Source organism: Peromyscus leucopus, chromosome 5 (genome assembly GCF_004664715.2).
Source record: "Peromyscus leucopus breed LL Stock chromosome 5, UCI_PerLeu_2.1, whole genome shotgun sequence".
NCBI classification, from domain to species: Eukaryota; Metazoa; Chordata; class Mammalia; order Rodentia; family Cricetidae; genus Peromyscus; species Peromyscus leucopus.
Window position 1 is genome coordinate 17062505 of NC_051067.1, and position 13632 is coordinate 17076136.

Sequence of the window (13632 nt, forward strand, 5' to 3'; positions counted from 1 at the left end):
TCCCCCTTCCCATGGTCAAGGTCATTTCTACAGACCACTGTTGGCTCAGTACTTTATGTCCTGATTGCTGAAGCCAATGCAGTGTACAAGGTGTTAAAGCCTGAAAGCTCAGGCTGGGTCTTGGTTGGTGAAAGTACCTTAAAGTCTAAAATGTAATGTTATGTTATTGTTGTCTGTTCTTTGACATATGTAAAGAAAATCAGTTCAAGATAAATTCTTTCAGCATTCAGCTTCCACTTAATGCATTAATCTTAGAACTGCTAGTAGTAACACCCAGACTTTGAAAGTCATGTATTTTGAAGTGTATATGTGAAAATAATTTTAACTACATTGTAATGACTGTAATACTTTCTCATGTCATTAAAAAAGATTGTTATAGCCAGGCGGTGGTGGCGCATGCCTTTAATCCCAGCACTTGGGAGGCAGAGGCAGGCGGATCTCTGTGAGTTCAAGACCAGTCTGGTCTACAGAGTGAGATCCAGGACAGGCACCAAAACTACACAGAGAAACCCTTTCTCGAAAAAAAACAAAACAAAACAAAAAAGGTTGTTATAAATTTAAATAAAAGTTTTCACTGGGCATAGTGGAGCATTCCTGTAATCCCAAAATTTGGGAGACAGAGGCAAGAGGACCACTGTAGGTTCAAGGCCAGCCTGGTCTCCGCAGTGAGTTCCAAACCAACCAGGACTGCATAGTGAGACCCTGCCTATGAAGAGACAATGATGAATCGAGGGATCTGTAGTCTCATTTCTAAGAAAAACGATCTTTCCCCCAAACTCTTGTTTTCAGTGGGGTTCTTTCTCTTGCCTAAGCTTTTTAACCAAAATTGTTACCCTGTGTAATTATTGCAAAATGTACCCAATGCCTTTGGGGCAATTGTGGTCCATCTACAGAGGTGACCTGTGCATTCCAGTGGCTCAGCTTCCCCTGAAGTAGCCAGCACAGAACCTTCCATGCCCTTAGCCTGGGTCCCCAGGTGTTCCTGTGGCAACTTCATCCCTATGAGCGATCATCTCCAAGAATGGCTGCTGGGGATGGTGCCCTGAGCGGCCACCATCTGTGTGAACCTTGGATTAATCATTTCATCCTCTAGGGTCTCTGTGAGTAGAGGATCTCTAACTCCTTCATAGGTTAGCCTTCTGTCCAACTAAGGATCATGCCAAACCAGGCAGCCTACCCATAATACATGTGGAATACAGTGGTGCAAGGCCTGGCCCAGGATGCTGTTTTCAATCCTTATCTAAGAGAATTCTCTTTAAAAATATTTGTTTTCCTTACTTAAAAACAAAGGGAGTGTTAAGATGACTCATGGGAAAGGCGCTTGCCTCCAAGCCTGACAACCTGGGTTTGAGCCCCTAGAACCGACATGGTGGAAGGAGAGAAATGATTCTCACAAGTTGTCCTCTATCTCTCTCACACATACACACACAGAAAGAGAGACAGACAGACAGATGAATTTAATTCTTCCTAACCTATTGGGATTCAGTGAAATGGCGCTAATGTTGTGTGAGGCATCCATTGTAACGTGTTAAATTATTTTCCCTGTGTGCTGTTTGAGAAAACAAAATGCATGTCCTTTATGTTTATTTTTCCCCCCAGAGAGATGAGGAGGATGGCGATGATATGGATAGTTATCAGGTATTGCTGCCACTGTCAATCCTGTGCATGGGGCACAGCTCTTGCTAATCGCCAGCCTTCGCAAAGCAGAGCCCAGGGAGGTGGAAACAGGGCCCCAGAATGAGAACATGCACTTTCTCACTTGCTTTGGTCTGCTTTGTATGTGATCAGAAACACAATATTGTTTCTCTCAATGTTCCTCTTGATTCCAAATCTGTAACCAGATACTGCATTGTTTGCTCTGCCGGTTCCAGTGGCCATGCTGGGCAAGACCATGATGGCTGTATTAAGATGAATGATCTCAAAAAACACACTGCTCTCCGTTCACAGTTTTCTGGCCCACTCTTGTCTTTCCTCTGCTAAACTGCACTTTGCCTATCACTTCTGGAAGATTAGTGTTACCCTAAATGCCATTTGATTAAAAACAAGACAACGCTTTTATTGGACCATAAGCTTGGGGTCTGTGTGCAGACTTTTGTTTTATTTAACCAGCTTAGTTCATTATGTTGAGAATTTAAATAGCAGTGTTCTCTTGTTGGAAATGGAGAAAAGGGGATGAGCACGTGTGGCATAGATACTCAGTCAGCCTCAACTAGCCGGACAACCATGGATGATGGTGGGGTCATGGTCAAAGTAGTCAGCCGAGATGAAAGTTTCAGGCATGAGTTCCCAGTCTTTGTACTGCTTTCCCATCCAAGTTGAAAGGATGGGTTCTCAGTGAGTCTTCTGCATGTCAGTTGTGGGGTCATTGTAGGAAAAGCTTCTAAGTTCCCACTCTAAGTATTAGGTCATCATTGTTGTTAGGAGTAAGGCCAGAGAGCATCTGGGGTAGAATTGGTGGTTTTTCCTTCCCTACTCACAATTTTACTAAGAAAGGATGGAAGTGAACATAGACCCCGGGGTGGGGGGTGGGGGGTGTCAGCATCCCCTCAGGTCTCAGCTGTGCCATCAACTAACGTCTTGTGGCTTTGGGCGTGCTTCCTGCCATGTTCACAGTGGAGTCCAGCAGCTGCTTCTGGGAGTTCTTCTAGCATGGCTGACTGCATGTGGAGATTTTGCATGGGAGATTTTTGGTTATCCTTGTGGTGGTGGGCTGTACAATCTTTGCAGCAAATTTAGAAGGTTTTCTGTTGACCTATTCTTTGCATTTCAGAAAAATCGTGTATTACTAGTAAGGCCATTGAACTCTGAACTACATAAATACCTGTCACTCTTCTTACTGTTTGATGTTCTGGGCTTTGAGCTTTGCTTATGGTATCCTCCTGCTCGAGACCACACATCTTTCAGTGAATTGCTGCCATGCAGATGCACACAGACATGGGTGTGCACACATGCAGCTGAAGTCATCTTGCAGCATAAATATCATCCTGCTCTAGCATCGTTTGAGCTTGTCTTGCCTTTCAGTGTAACTATCCTGCTGATCCAGGGGTTCTGATTTCTGGGTACCAACATCCATGGTCAGCATGGCATAGTCTATGACCTCTGCTTTCTCACATATTAATTAATCACTATGACATTCAATGGCCTTTCCTAATGAAAAGTTCCCCAATCTACTTAAATATCTTTTTTATACAAAAGAAATCATTGTCTACACATTCTCTAAAGAAAGAAAAAAAATCTTCCTTCTCTTGTTGTCAGGAAGAAGACTTGAACTGTGTAAGAGAGAGATGGTCAGATGCGCTCATTAAACGACGGGAATACTTAGACGAACAGATTAAAAAAGTCAGCAATAAAAAAGGTACGTGATGGGGTCCAAGAGTTGGCTCAGCAGATAAAGGCACTTGCCACCAAGCCTGCAACACAAGTTCAATCCCCAGAGCCCACATTATAGGAGAGAACTGATGCTCACAAACTATCCTCTCGTGCCCACATGTACTGTGGCACGCTTGTCCCATTCCACACACAAAATAAATAAATGTTTTAAAAAAATGTACATGGGATTAAACTCTCCCAGGAGTAGCTTTTTCAGTATTTTACAGTGGCAATAATAATAATAATAATCCTTGTGAGGATTATTAATCCCAGCTCTTGAGATACAGAGGCAAATGGATCTCTGTGAGCTCAAGGCAAGCAAGTTCCAGACCAGCCAGAGGTATATAGCAAACCCCATGTCTCAAATAAATAAATGGGTGGATGGATGGATGGATGATAGATGGAGGGATGGATGGATGATAGATGGAGGGATGGATGGATGGATGGATGGATGGATGGATGGATGGATGGAGAAATGGATGGATGGATGGATGGATGGATGGATGGATGGATGGATGGATGGACGGATGGATGGATAACCTTGTACTCTCAACTTGACTTCACAGTCACTCAGGGTACTTAATGCTTTGCCAGTACATGTGGATGTTCCTCCATTTCATGTCAACAAAATTCACCTTGATAAACCATCTTAGCCCAGTATGTGGTGTGTGTGCCTAGGCCACTGATGAAAATTCAGTGAGTATACCCAGGGAAGCCCAAAATTGAGTTAGGAGCATGAAGATGTAAAGAAAAATTTTATCCAGTAAAATTCTTTTCACAATGAACATGAAAGAAAATAAAGGTTTTGCAGAGTGAGGTATACAATGCTTTTAAATCCCCGGTAACATGGCTTATCATTTTATAAAATCACACCCATTAATAAACTGGATCATTCCAGCAAGTGTGTAAAGTAGATACGGTGTGTATTCCTAACCCTTTCCCAGATCCAGCACTAGTAATACAAACCCCTTTCTGGCCCCTGTCCCTACTCTGTGTATTTCCTCTGGCCTCTGCTGCCTGAAGCTGGTGTCACATCCTCTCCCTGTCTGGATGTCCATGCTTGATCTTCAGAGCCTTGGTTCCTTCTTTGGAATATGGTGGACATATACACCATTTTGGATGTTCCAGCGTGAACAACCCAGTTGTGTTCCATTTAACAGCTGCCCCTTCTCTTCTGCTGTCTCCTATGTCTTCCTGACATTCCACAGAGAAAACAGAAGACGACATGGAGCGGGAAGCCAGGCTGGTGGAGCAGTGGGTGGGGCTGACGGAGGAGAGGAATGCAGTGCTGGTGCCTGCCCCCGGCAGCGGGATCCCCGGGGCACCTGCTGATTGGTAAGCCACCCTATATGCAGGCCAGGCAGGGTGCTGAACATGGCCTGTGACAGGAGCAGATGGCTTTCTGGGATCAACTAGCCACAGCTGAGGGAAGGGCCACCCGTCTCCAGCATTCCATCCTCTGTCACTTCCCCACCACATCCAGCTTCTTCCAAAGGTGACCTGACAGGGGGTAAATGCTACCTCCCCCCTTCCTCTGAATGAGCAACTTGGATCCTGTTTCCTCCCTCTAGACTGAGAAGGAGGTTTTACAGTATACTAGGCTGGAAGGTGCCTTCAAAATACACTGAAAAAACACTCAAAATAGATCTTTTTTTTTGTTTTTGTTTTTTTTGGGTTTTTTGTTTGTTTGTTTGTTTGTTTTTCAAGACAGAGTTTCTCTGTGTAGTTTTGATGCCTGTCCTGGATCTCACTCTGTAGCCCAGGCTAGCCTCGAACTCACAGAGATCCGCCAGGCTCTGCCTCCCAAGTGCTGAGATTAAAGGTGTGCGCCACCACCGCCCAACTGCTCTGTTGATTTCTAACTCTCATTCTCACTACAAAACCATGTCTTGGACATTGCCTTATGTATTGTTCTTGTTGTTGTTTAGGGTCTTTTTGCTCTTGTTTGGGGGTTTGCCTTTTGACTTGTGTCTTGGTTTTGCAGTGCTGGGGATCAAACCCAGGGCCTCCATGTGAGGCGAGCTCTCTACCACCAGGCTACATCCCCAGCCTTTGCTCTGAGTGGGTAGGAGAAAATCCAACATCCCCTTTGAACACAATACACGTGTCCAGGTCTGCTCTGGACAAATGGACGCACTGGTGTTATTCCCATCTCTCTTGATAATGGAAGTGGTATCGGTTTCCTGGTCTTCTCCGGGAAGTGGGAGAACCTAGTCTGCAGGCATAGAACTTTCAGCCTGCTGTCTCTCCATGCAGCTTCTGCTTTTGTGTTACAACCCTGTAGGTAGTGTGCAGTCTCTCTGCAGGCTGCTCCCTGTGAGGAGTCAGCGCCTTCCAACCTTACTGCTCCTCAGAGCCCACCCTCGTAAGTCGTCCTCACCTCAGCCTCTCTCATGTGATGTTGTCCAGCCTCACGTCATCTTGAGTATTCATAAAATGTCACCCTGAGTCCTCCCCTAGATTGGCTTCAGAAGAGGAAGCATATGACCAGGGCTCCTGAAGAGCCCTCTGCGGTGATTCTAATGAAGCTGGGCCAGTGTGAGCAGTATGCTTGCCTGGTCTCTGCTGTGCACATCACCTCCCTTCACAGGTTGTGCTCACTCCCTTGGAGTTTTCTGTGTTGCTGTTCCTTTTGTTTACCTTCTCTAGGCTCTGATCCATCCCCTTCCATCTAACAGCACCCTTGTCTCTTGCCCTATGGCTGGAATTGTTCCTTTTCTTTAAAAATATCTCATTTATTTAGCCAGGCAATGGTGGCACATTCCTTTAATCCAGCACTTGGGAGGCAGAGCCAGGTGGATCTCTGTGAGTTCGAGGCCAGCCTGGGCTACAGAGCAAGATCCAGGACAGGCACCAAAACTACACAGAGAAACCCTGTCTTTTAAAAAAAAAAAAAAAAACCTATAAAAATATTTCATTTATTTCTTATTCTTAGGTGTATGAATGTTTTGCCTATGTGTATTTTATATGCACCATGTGTGTGTCTGATGCCTGAAAAGCCCAGGAGAGGGCATCAGATCCCCTGGGACTAGAGTTATAGGGAGTTGTGAGTCACAGTGGGGTGCTGGGAACTAACCTGAGTCCTCTGAAAGAAGAGAAAATGTTCTTAACTGTTGATCCATCTCTTCAAGCCCTGGAACTATTTCTTGAAAGGCTTTAAAAAAACTTTGTATTAGATATTCACAGCTAATGCATGACTGATACTTCTTTTATACATCACAATAATTCCCATGACTTGTGTCAACATGGGAGTCAAAAAATGATGTGTTTTTATAGCAAAGTTTACTTTCGAAAATAAAAAAAAGTAGAAATGATAGGTGCTGGGGATATGGCTTAGTGGTGCCTGCGGTCAGTCCTGACAGTCTGGGTTTAATCCAGGACTCCTGTAAACTGTCCTCTGCCTTGGCGCATGTGCCCGCTCACACACAGAGACACAGACACAGTAAGATAAACAGAATAGAGAGATGTGATGGTGCGACATGTGTAGATCCCACAACCCCACAGTGGGTCCTTCTGTTTCCATAGCTTTCTAGAGTTTTCTTAATTAAAAAAAATATAAAACACACATGTTCTTATGATTAAATTTTGTTGTTGAATTTAGGGTCCCACCTCCTGGAATGGAAACACACATACCAGTCCTCTTCCTGGATCTGAATGGTAAGTAGGCACTTAGCCCATCCTGGGGTTATCAAAGTCAGCTAAGATCTTCATCTCCTCAGACTTGTGTTCTTTGGTACATGAATCACTTTGGTAATTACTGATATGGCACACTAGGCGACAGTTTGGCTCTGGACACATCATAAGCATGGCATATGGTCACTGGAAGAGAGACGTGGTGTCTAATCTCACACAAAGCACCCCGGACATTGAAAATGACAACAGGAACACAAAGCATGTGCTCTGGGATAGTAATGATTGACATCACCAGCAAAAGGAGTGGCCCCTGGAGACTGTGTGTTAGGCTTGGCGAGGGCTGAGAAGTTGCACATCTGACTAGTACCCTCTGCCCTCAACCCTCAAGGTCGGGAGAGGAAGAGAGGGTAACAGACGTCCATGACATGACAGTAAGAGAGAGGAAAACCAATAAGGGGGCGTCCCAGGAGAAAAGGCTGTCACGAAACCTGTTACTTTTGAGGCTGATTTTTTTTTTAATTAATAAAAAAGTATAAAATAAGCCAGGTGGTAGTGGCACACACCTTTAATCCCAGCACTCAGGAGGCAGAGGCAGGCAGATCTCTATGAGTTCAAGGCCAGCCTGGTCTACAGAGTGAGATCCAGGACAGCCAGGGCTACACAGAGAAACCCTGTCTCAAAAAACCAAAAAAAAAAAAAAAAAAAATGTTGGTGTTTGCTTAAAAGCTGACTTTCTTTGTCCTGTTTTCATCTTGTGCCTTGAACTTGGCCAGCGGATGACCTTAGTGCCAATGAGCAGCTGGTGGGTCCCCATGCATCGGGTGTGAACTCCATCCTGCCCAAGGAGCATGGCAGTCAGTTCTTCTACCTGCCCATCATAAAGCACAGTGATGATGAGGTAACTTACCCCCAGGGCTCTCTTGGGGTCTTCACAGGAGCACACAAGCCCTCTCAGCCTGATAAACTTCTGATAGGGACACTGAGGGCTTTGAACAAAATGCCACCTGTCACCATTCAAGATAGATGAAGGAAGAAATCTATTTGGTAACAGCAAGAATTGATTTTCTTTCTCGGAGATGTCTCGTAGCTTACTCCTGTCCCCCAACATTCTGCTACTCACAGGTTTCAGCCACAGCCTCCTGGGACTCCTCGGTACACGATTCTGTTCACCTGAATCGGGTCACACCACAGAATGAAAGGATCTACCTGATTGTGAAGACCACAGTTCAGCTCAGCCACCCGGCAGCAATGGAGTTAGTGTTACGGAAGCGGATCGCGGCCAATATTTATAACAAACAGGTAGTGAACAGGGCTGACTTGCCATCATGTGTGCAAGGAAAAAATTATTTTCCTCTGTGTCATATCATGCTTTGTAAACACCGGTAAACAGGCTTGATGGAACCGTAACCATAGTGTCCAGGTGAAGACCACAGAAGGAAATGTCAGCCCCAGACTCATTAACTTTACCATGTTCACTGGCTAGGATATCCATAATCTTTGGGGATGGAGACATGGCTCAGCAGTTAGGAGCACTTCTGGAGTGGGAAGTTTCCTTGTGTCCTGTCCGGTCTCGCAGCTGCGGTCCCAAGTAAACACACAGAGGTTTATATTACTTACAAACTGTATGGTCTACAGGTCAGGCTTCTTGCTAGCTAGCTCTTGTGACGCATGATGTGACAGAGGTACTGTCAACAAAACTCAGCCCCTAGGCTCTTCAGAATGTTCTAGGAAGCTGGCTAAACCCCAGAGAGATGAAGGGCAGCTAGCACAAGGGAAGCAGACATAATCACAGAACCCCAGGGATGCCACCCCTCTGCCAATCTGACCCTTAGATCACAATGGCACTTCTGCTCTTCATGGTCTCACCATGTAGCTTTGGTTGGAACTCCCTACGTAGACCAGGCTCACAGAGATGCCCTGGGATGTCTCTGCCTCCTGAGCACAGGGGTTGAAGATGTGCATCTATACACCAGCCTGAGAAAGGAAGTTTTAGAGAGCTTTATTACATTTGTGTATTTACTGTGTGTGTGTGTGTGTGTGTGTGTGTGTGTGTGCGCGCGCGCTGCAAAGCATGTGCAGAGGTCAGGACAGCTTGCAGGAGTCAATACACTCCTTCCACAAACCCGGGTCATCAGGCATGGGGACAAATGTCTTCACTCACCGAGCCATCTTGCCAACCACAGACAAGACTTTCAGGTTTAGTATCTCGTTTGGTTATATTGTTTTCTGCTCTTTTCTTATTTTATTTACTTATTTTAGTTAGTTATTTGAGACAAGGTCTCATTCAGTAGCCCCAACTGGCCTCAAACCCATTATATTCACTGTGTTACCCAGGCTAGCTATGAAACTGATAAGAAGTCCTCCTGCCTCAGCCTCCCAAGTATGAGGATTTTAGACGTGAGATACCATGCCCACCTTTTAAGTTCAGGGGTTTTGTTTTCTTTCTGTTTTGTTGAATATATCTATACTACTTGAATCATTATCATCATAATACCTTTCCAATTTGCAGAATATGAAGTAGATTTGTCTTATATTTGACACAGTTTAATCCGGCTTTCCTTTCCTTTCCTCCCAGAGTTTTACCCAGAGTCTGAAGAGAAGAATATCACTGATAAATATATTTTACTCTTGTGGAGTGACCTATGAGATAGTCTCCAATATACCAAAGGTAAGGCTCACTGCTTCTTCAGATGTCAGTGTGTCAGAGTGTAAGGGGAGAGCTGGTCCAGTGTTCTTTGAAAGCACGTCACAACACTTAGGAAAACGTCATTCATAGAAAAACAGTCGCCTCCTTTCTGTGCCGTTAGGCAACTGAGGAGATTGAGGACCGGGAAACACTGGCTCTCCTGGCAGCCCGGAGTGAGAACGAGGGCACTCTGGATGGGGAGACGTATATCGAGAAGTACACGCGTGGCGTGCTGCAAGTGGAGAATATTCTGAGTCTGGAGCGGCTCCGGCAGGTGAGGCGCTGACTGTCTAGTCCTGAGGATGCAGTCATCGGAGGAGGAATGCTTGAGTAGCCATTTCCCTAGTGGAAGGACTGACAAGAGTTCGTGTGTATTTTATGTATGAAGTGTGCATGTGTGTGAGAGTGTGTGTGTGTGTGTGTGTGTGTGTGTGTGTGTGTGTGTGTGTGTGATGTGCTTGTGTATTTGTGTGGTGGTGTTTGTGCATGTGTTTGTGTGTGGTGTGTGCTGTGTGTGTATTGCATGTGTGGTGTGTGTGTATATGTGTGTGTGCATGTGTGTATAGTGTGTGTATGTGTGTAATATGTGTGGTATGTGATATGTATGGTGTGTACTTGTGTCATGTGTATGTGTGGTATGTGGTGTATATGCGTATTTGTGTGTAATGCATGAGTGTGGGTGATGTATGTGGTATGCATGTGTGCATGAGTGTGCATGTGTGGGGGTGTCTGTGTATGTGTAAATATACATTTGTTCGTTTTGATAAAGAATCTTGCCCTGGAAGCCTGCCTGGCTTAGAACTCAATATGTATGCTCGCCTGTAGTTGGACGTTCCTTTGGGCCCCCGACTCACAAATAAGGACACAGGGACATATTATTAACTATGAAAGCTTGGCCTTAGCTTAGGCTTTTTCCCAACTAGCTCTTAAAACTTAAATACAGTCTGCCACGTGGCTTGGCTACCTCTCCTCTGTACTGTATGTCCGACTTCTTAGGTCTCTCTCTGGTATATCCCACGCCTACATACCTGGTCTCCACCTTGTGGCTGTCCTCCTGCCTCAGCCTTTCAAGTGCTGGGATTACAGATGTGTGCTACCACACTCAGCCCCCAAGCCCTGTGTTCAAATGATGTAGGTATGTTATGCGGCTTAATTGTCAGGATAACCCCTGGATGAAAGTACTGGTGTAATTCATTTTTCCAAAGAGAAAATCGATGCCAAGAGAAGCTGCCCAGCACGGCAGTGGTACAAAGCCTCAGTAGATTGACTCAAAGTCCTTATTGGTCATTTTGTCATTTTATTCCCAGTATTCAGGCTTCTGAGTTGCCAGTGGGACATTTGATTTAAAATAATGAACTCAGAGTTGGCCAACTGCTTGCCTCAAATGCTTGAAGACCTGGGTTTGGACTCTAGTACTTGTAAACTGGGCATGGTAGTGGTGTGTGCACTTGTAATCTCAGCATTGCCAGGAGGAGGCAGGAGGCTCAGAAGTTCAGTTATCTTTGGCTACATAGTGAGTTCAAGACCATCCTACACTACACGAGAGCCTCCATATGAAAAAAATACAATAAAGAAAAAGAAGAACATAGTATACTCAGCAGTAGTGCAATGAACAGATATGTAATGTGTGCACAGAACATACTACACTCAGCAGTCGTGCAATGAACAGATGTATATGTGTGCACATTTCTTCGGCGCAGAAGTTGACCTTACAGACAGGATGTTGGGTGACTAGAGAGATGGAATTGGTGTTTTTCAAAACAGTCTCCTTTTTCAGTAAAGCACACTGAAATTGCCGCACAAGTAAAATGCAACAGCATCACCCCTTATGGATGTCTTTGCTTTGTTTTTCTGCACACTTGCATCAATTCATAGCATGTCTGCTGCTCAGCAGCTTCCTGGTTTGTGGTTTGAAATTTTAATGTTGTCAATAGGTTGAGGTTGTTGTTGTTGTTGTTGTTGTTGTTTTAAACACATGTAGTTGGGGTACCATTCGGGGTAGATATTGATAGTGGTTGTGTACAATGAAGTGGTTTTTACATTTGTTCCAAATCTTCTAAAGTAAGCGCACGTTGTTCCATTTCTAATCTGACGAGACAACCCTAGCTATTGTCTTTGCGGTGCTGTGTGTTTACAGGCTGTCACGGTCAAGGAGGCGCTCTCCACCAAAGCCCGGCACATCCGGAGAAGCCTCAGTACGCCGAATGTTCACAATGTGAGTACACGCTGGCAGGGGCGTGCTGCTCGCGGGACTTGCTCCAGGGTTTAGGGATGGAGGGTCTGGGGCAACATGAGGTTGGAACTAAAATGGTGGGAACAGGGCACACAGTCCCGGGGTTGGCACCCCAAAGTGCTGACCTGACTTTCTGTACAGGGTGCACACCAGACAGCCAGGATCCCCTAGAGATTTGCCTGTACTGATCATCTTTCTCATTCAGTTCATGTGGAAAGTTCCCTTGACAAAGGCCTTCTAGCAGCAGGGAAGCAAGGGCAGATGAGTGTAAGGACCACTTCAAAGTGGTTCCTTCCCAGGATCAGCAGATGAAGGCGCTGCCATGTTTCCAAGGAGAACCTGGGATTCCTCCTTCCTGATCTCAAGAATTGCCAAAAATGACTTAAAACTCAACAACTGTCTTAGAACAGGCCACATAGCAAATAGCCACACTCATCACTGTACCGGTTACTTCTGAACACAATGCAATGTTAGAAATAGGTAATAAGCCGGGTGGTGGTGGCGCACGCCTTTAATCCCAGCACTGGGGGGGGGGGTAAGTCAGGAGGATTATGAGTTCGAGGCCAGCCATGGCTGCGTAGAAATGTTAAAAAAAAAAAAAAGGAGGGGGGCATCCTGATCAATGGTATGACATCTTTTTAATATACATGTGTCCCTGAACCAAAGCATAAAGAAAAAATACTTGTAAAGCAATTTTGTTAAGTGTTGATTCAGTATCTGATCCAGGCTCTAGCCTTGGATAATAATACTTAAAGAGAATATTACTACTATTACTACTACTACTACTACTAATAATAATAATAATAATAATAATAAATGAGAATGTAGAGATTCAGGTAGCAAAGTCCCAAATGAGGAAAACTTTACAGGAAAAAATATCACCAGAAAGAAGCAACTAACAGAGTCTAGTGAATAAACTTCAAAAAACAAACCAACCAAGCCATTTTATAAGATTGTCCTTTGGAAAAGTGGAGTTGGCAGCTTGAGTGCCTCCTGATGCAGCTCGGAATCTGTGCTCTAGAAGTATGTTGGGGAGATGCTCAAAGATACATGGACTGTATGCAGAACTAACTTGATACTGAGCCAGCCATGGTGGTAGTACATGGTTGTTAAGGCAGGAGACTGGCGTGTTGAGGCCAGCCTGGACTACCTTAGTGAGATGCTGTCGCCTAAAACAAAAACAGACAGCAAAGAGAAAGTGAGGGGTGCTGAGGCCAGGCCATAAGGATACAGCTGCAGTGGCCAGAGATGGCGGGAGATCTGTTCTGGCATGTTTTATTTGCCAAGGTTCTAATCAGTCACACACACACACACACACACACACACACACACACACACACACAAATACAAATGTTAAATTAGGTTTAAATAGTAGAAGCAGCCTAAATAGCCATCTGTAGAAGAATGGAACCCAAAATCATTACACTATAAAACACCATGCATAGTAATATAGCACTTAACAAAGTATAAAATATGCACAGTAATACTATTTATTATTTATGAGCATATGTCCACGTGTAATTATAGAAATATGTGTGAAAGTAATAAACCCTAATTCGAGAATAGTCATGATGTCTGGTGGAAGAAAACAGGAACAAGGGAAGATGGTCACAAGGCTTCAGCCATATCTGTGCTGATACAGTTATAGAATAACAAGAAAATTAATAGGTGTACGTTGTACATGCCTGTCATCCCAGCACTCAGGAGGCAG

General features: G+C 44.7%; 1 protein-coding gene across 6 annotated transcripts in view; it reads left to right on the forward strand.

The window, feature by feature from the left end:
* Kif13a (kinesin family member 13A) overlaps positions 1–13632 on the forward strand; it is a 185093-nt gene that overhangs the window by 154756 nt on the left and 16705 nt on the right. For 4 of the 6 annotated variants that reach the window (XM_028867682.2, XM_037205763.1, XM_037205760.1 and 1 more), the window contains 9 exons: positions 1600–1638; positions 3256–3355; positions 4578–4704; positions 6971–7026; positions 7776–7900; positions 8125–8301; positions 9578–9670; positions 9810–9962; positions 11826–11903. In XM_028867682.2, coding sequence (XP_028723515.2) covers positions 1600–1638; positions 3256–3355; positions 4578–4704; positions 6971–7026; positions 7776–7900; positions 8125–8301; positions 9578–9670; positions 9810–9962; positions 11826–11903 — 948 coding nt within the window. The remainder of the gene's footprint in view (positions 1–1599; positions 1639–3255; positions 3356–4577; positions 4705–6970; positions 7027–7775; positions 7901–8124; positions 8302–9577; positions 9671–9809; positions 9963–11825; positions 11904–13632) is intronic. The other 2 variants (XM_037205761.1, XM_037205759.1) reach the window with 1 other exon arrangement.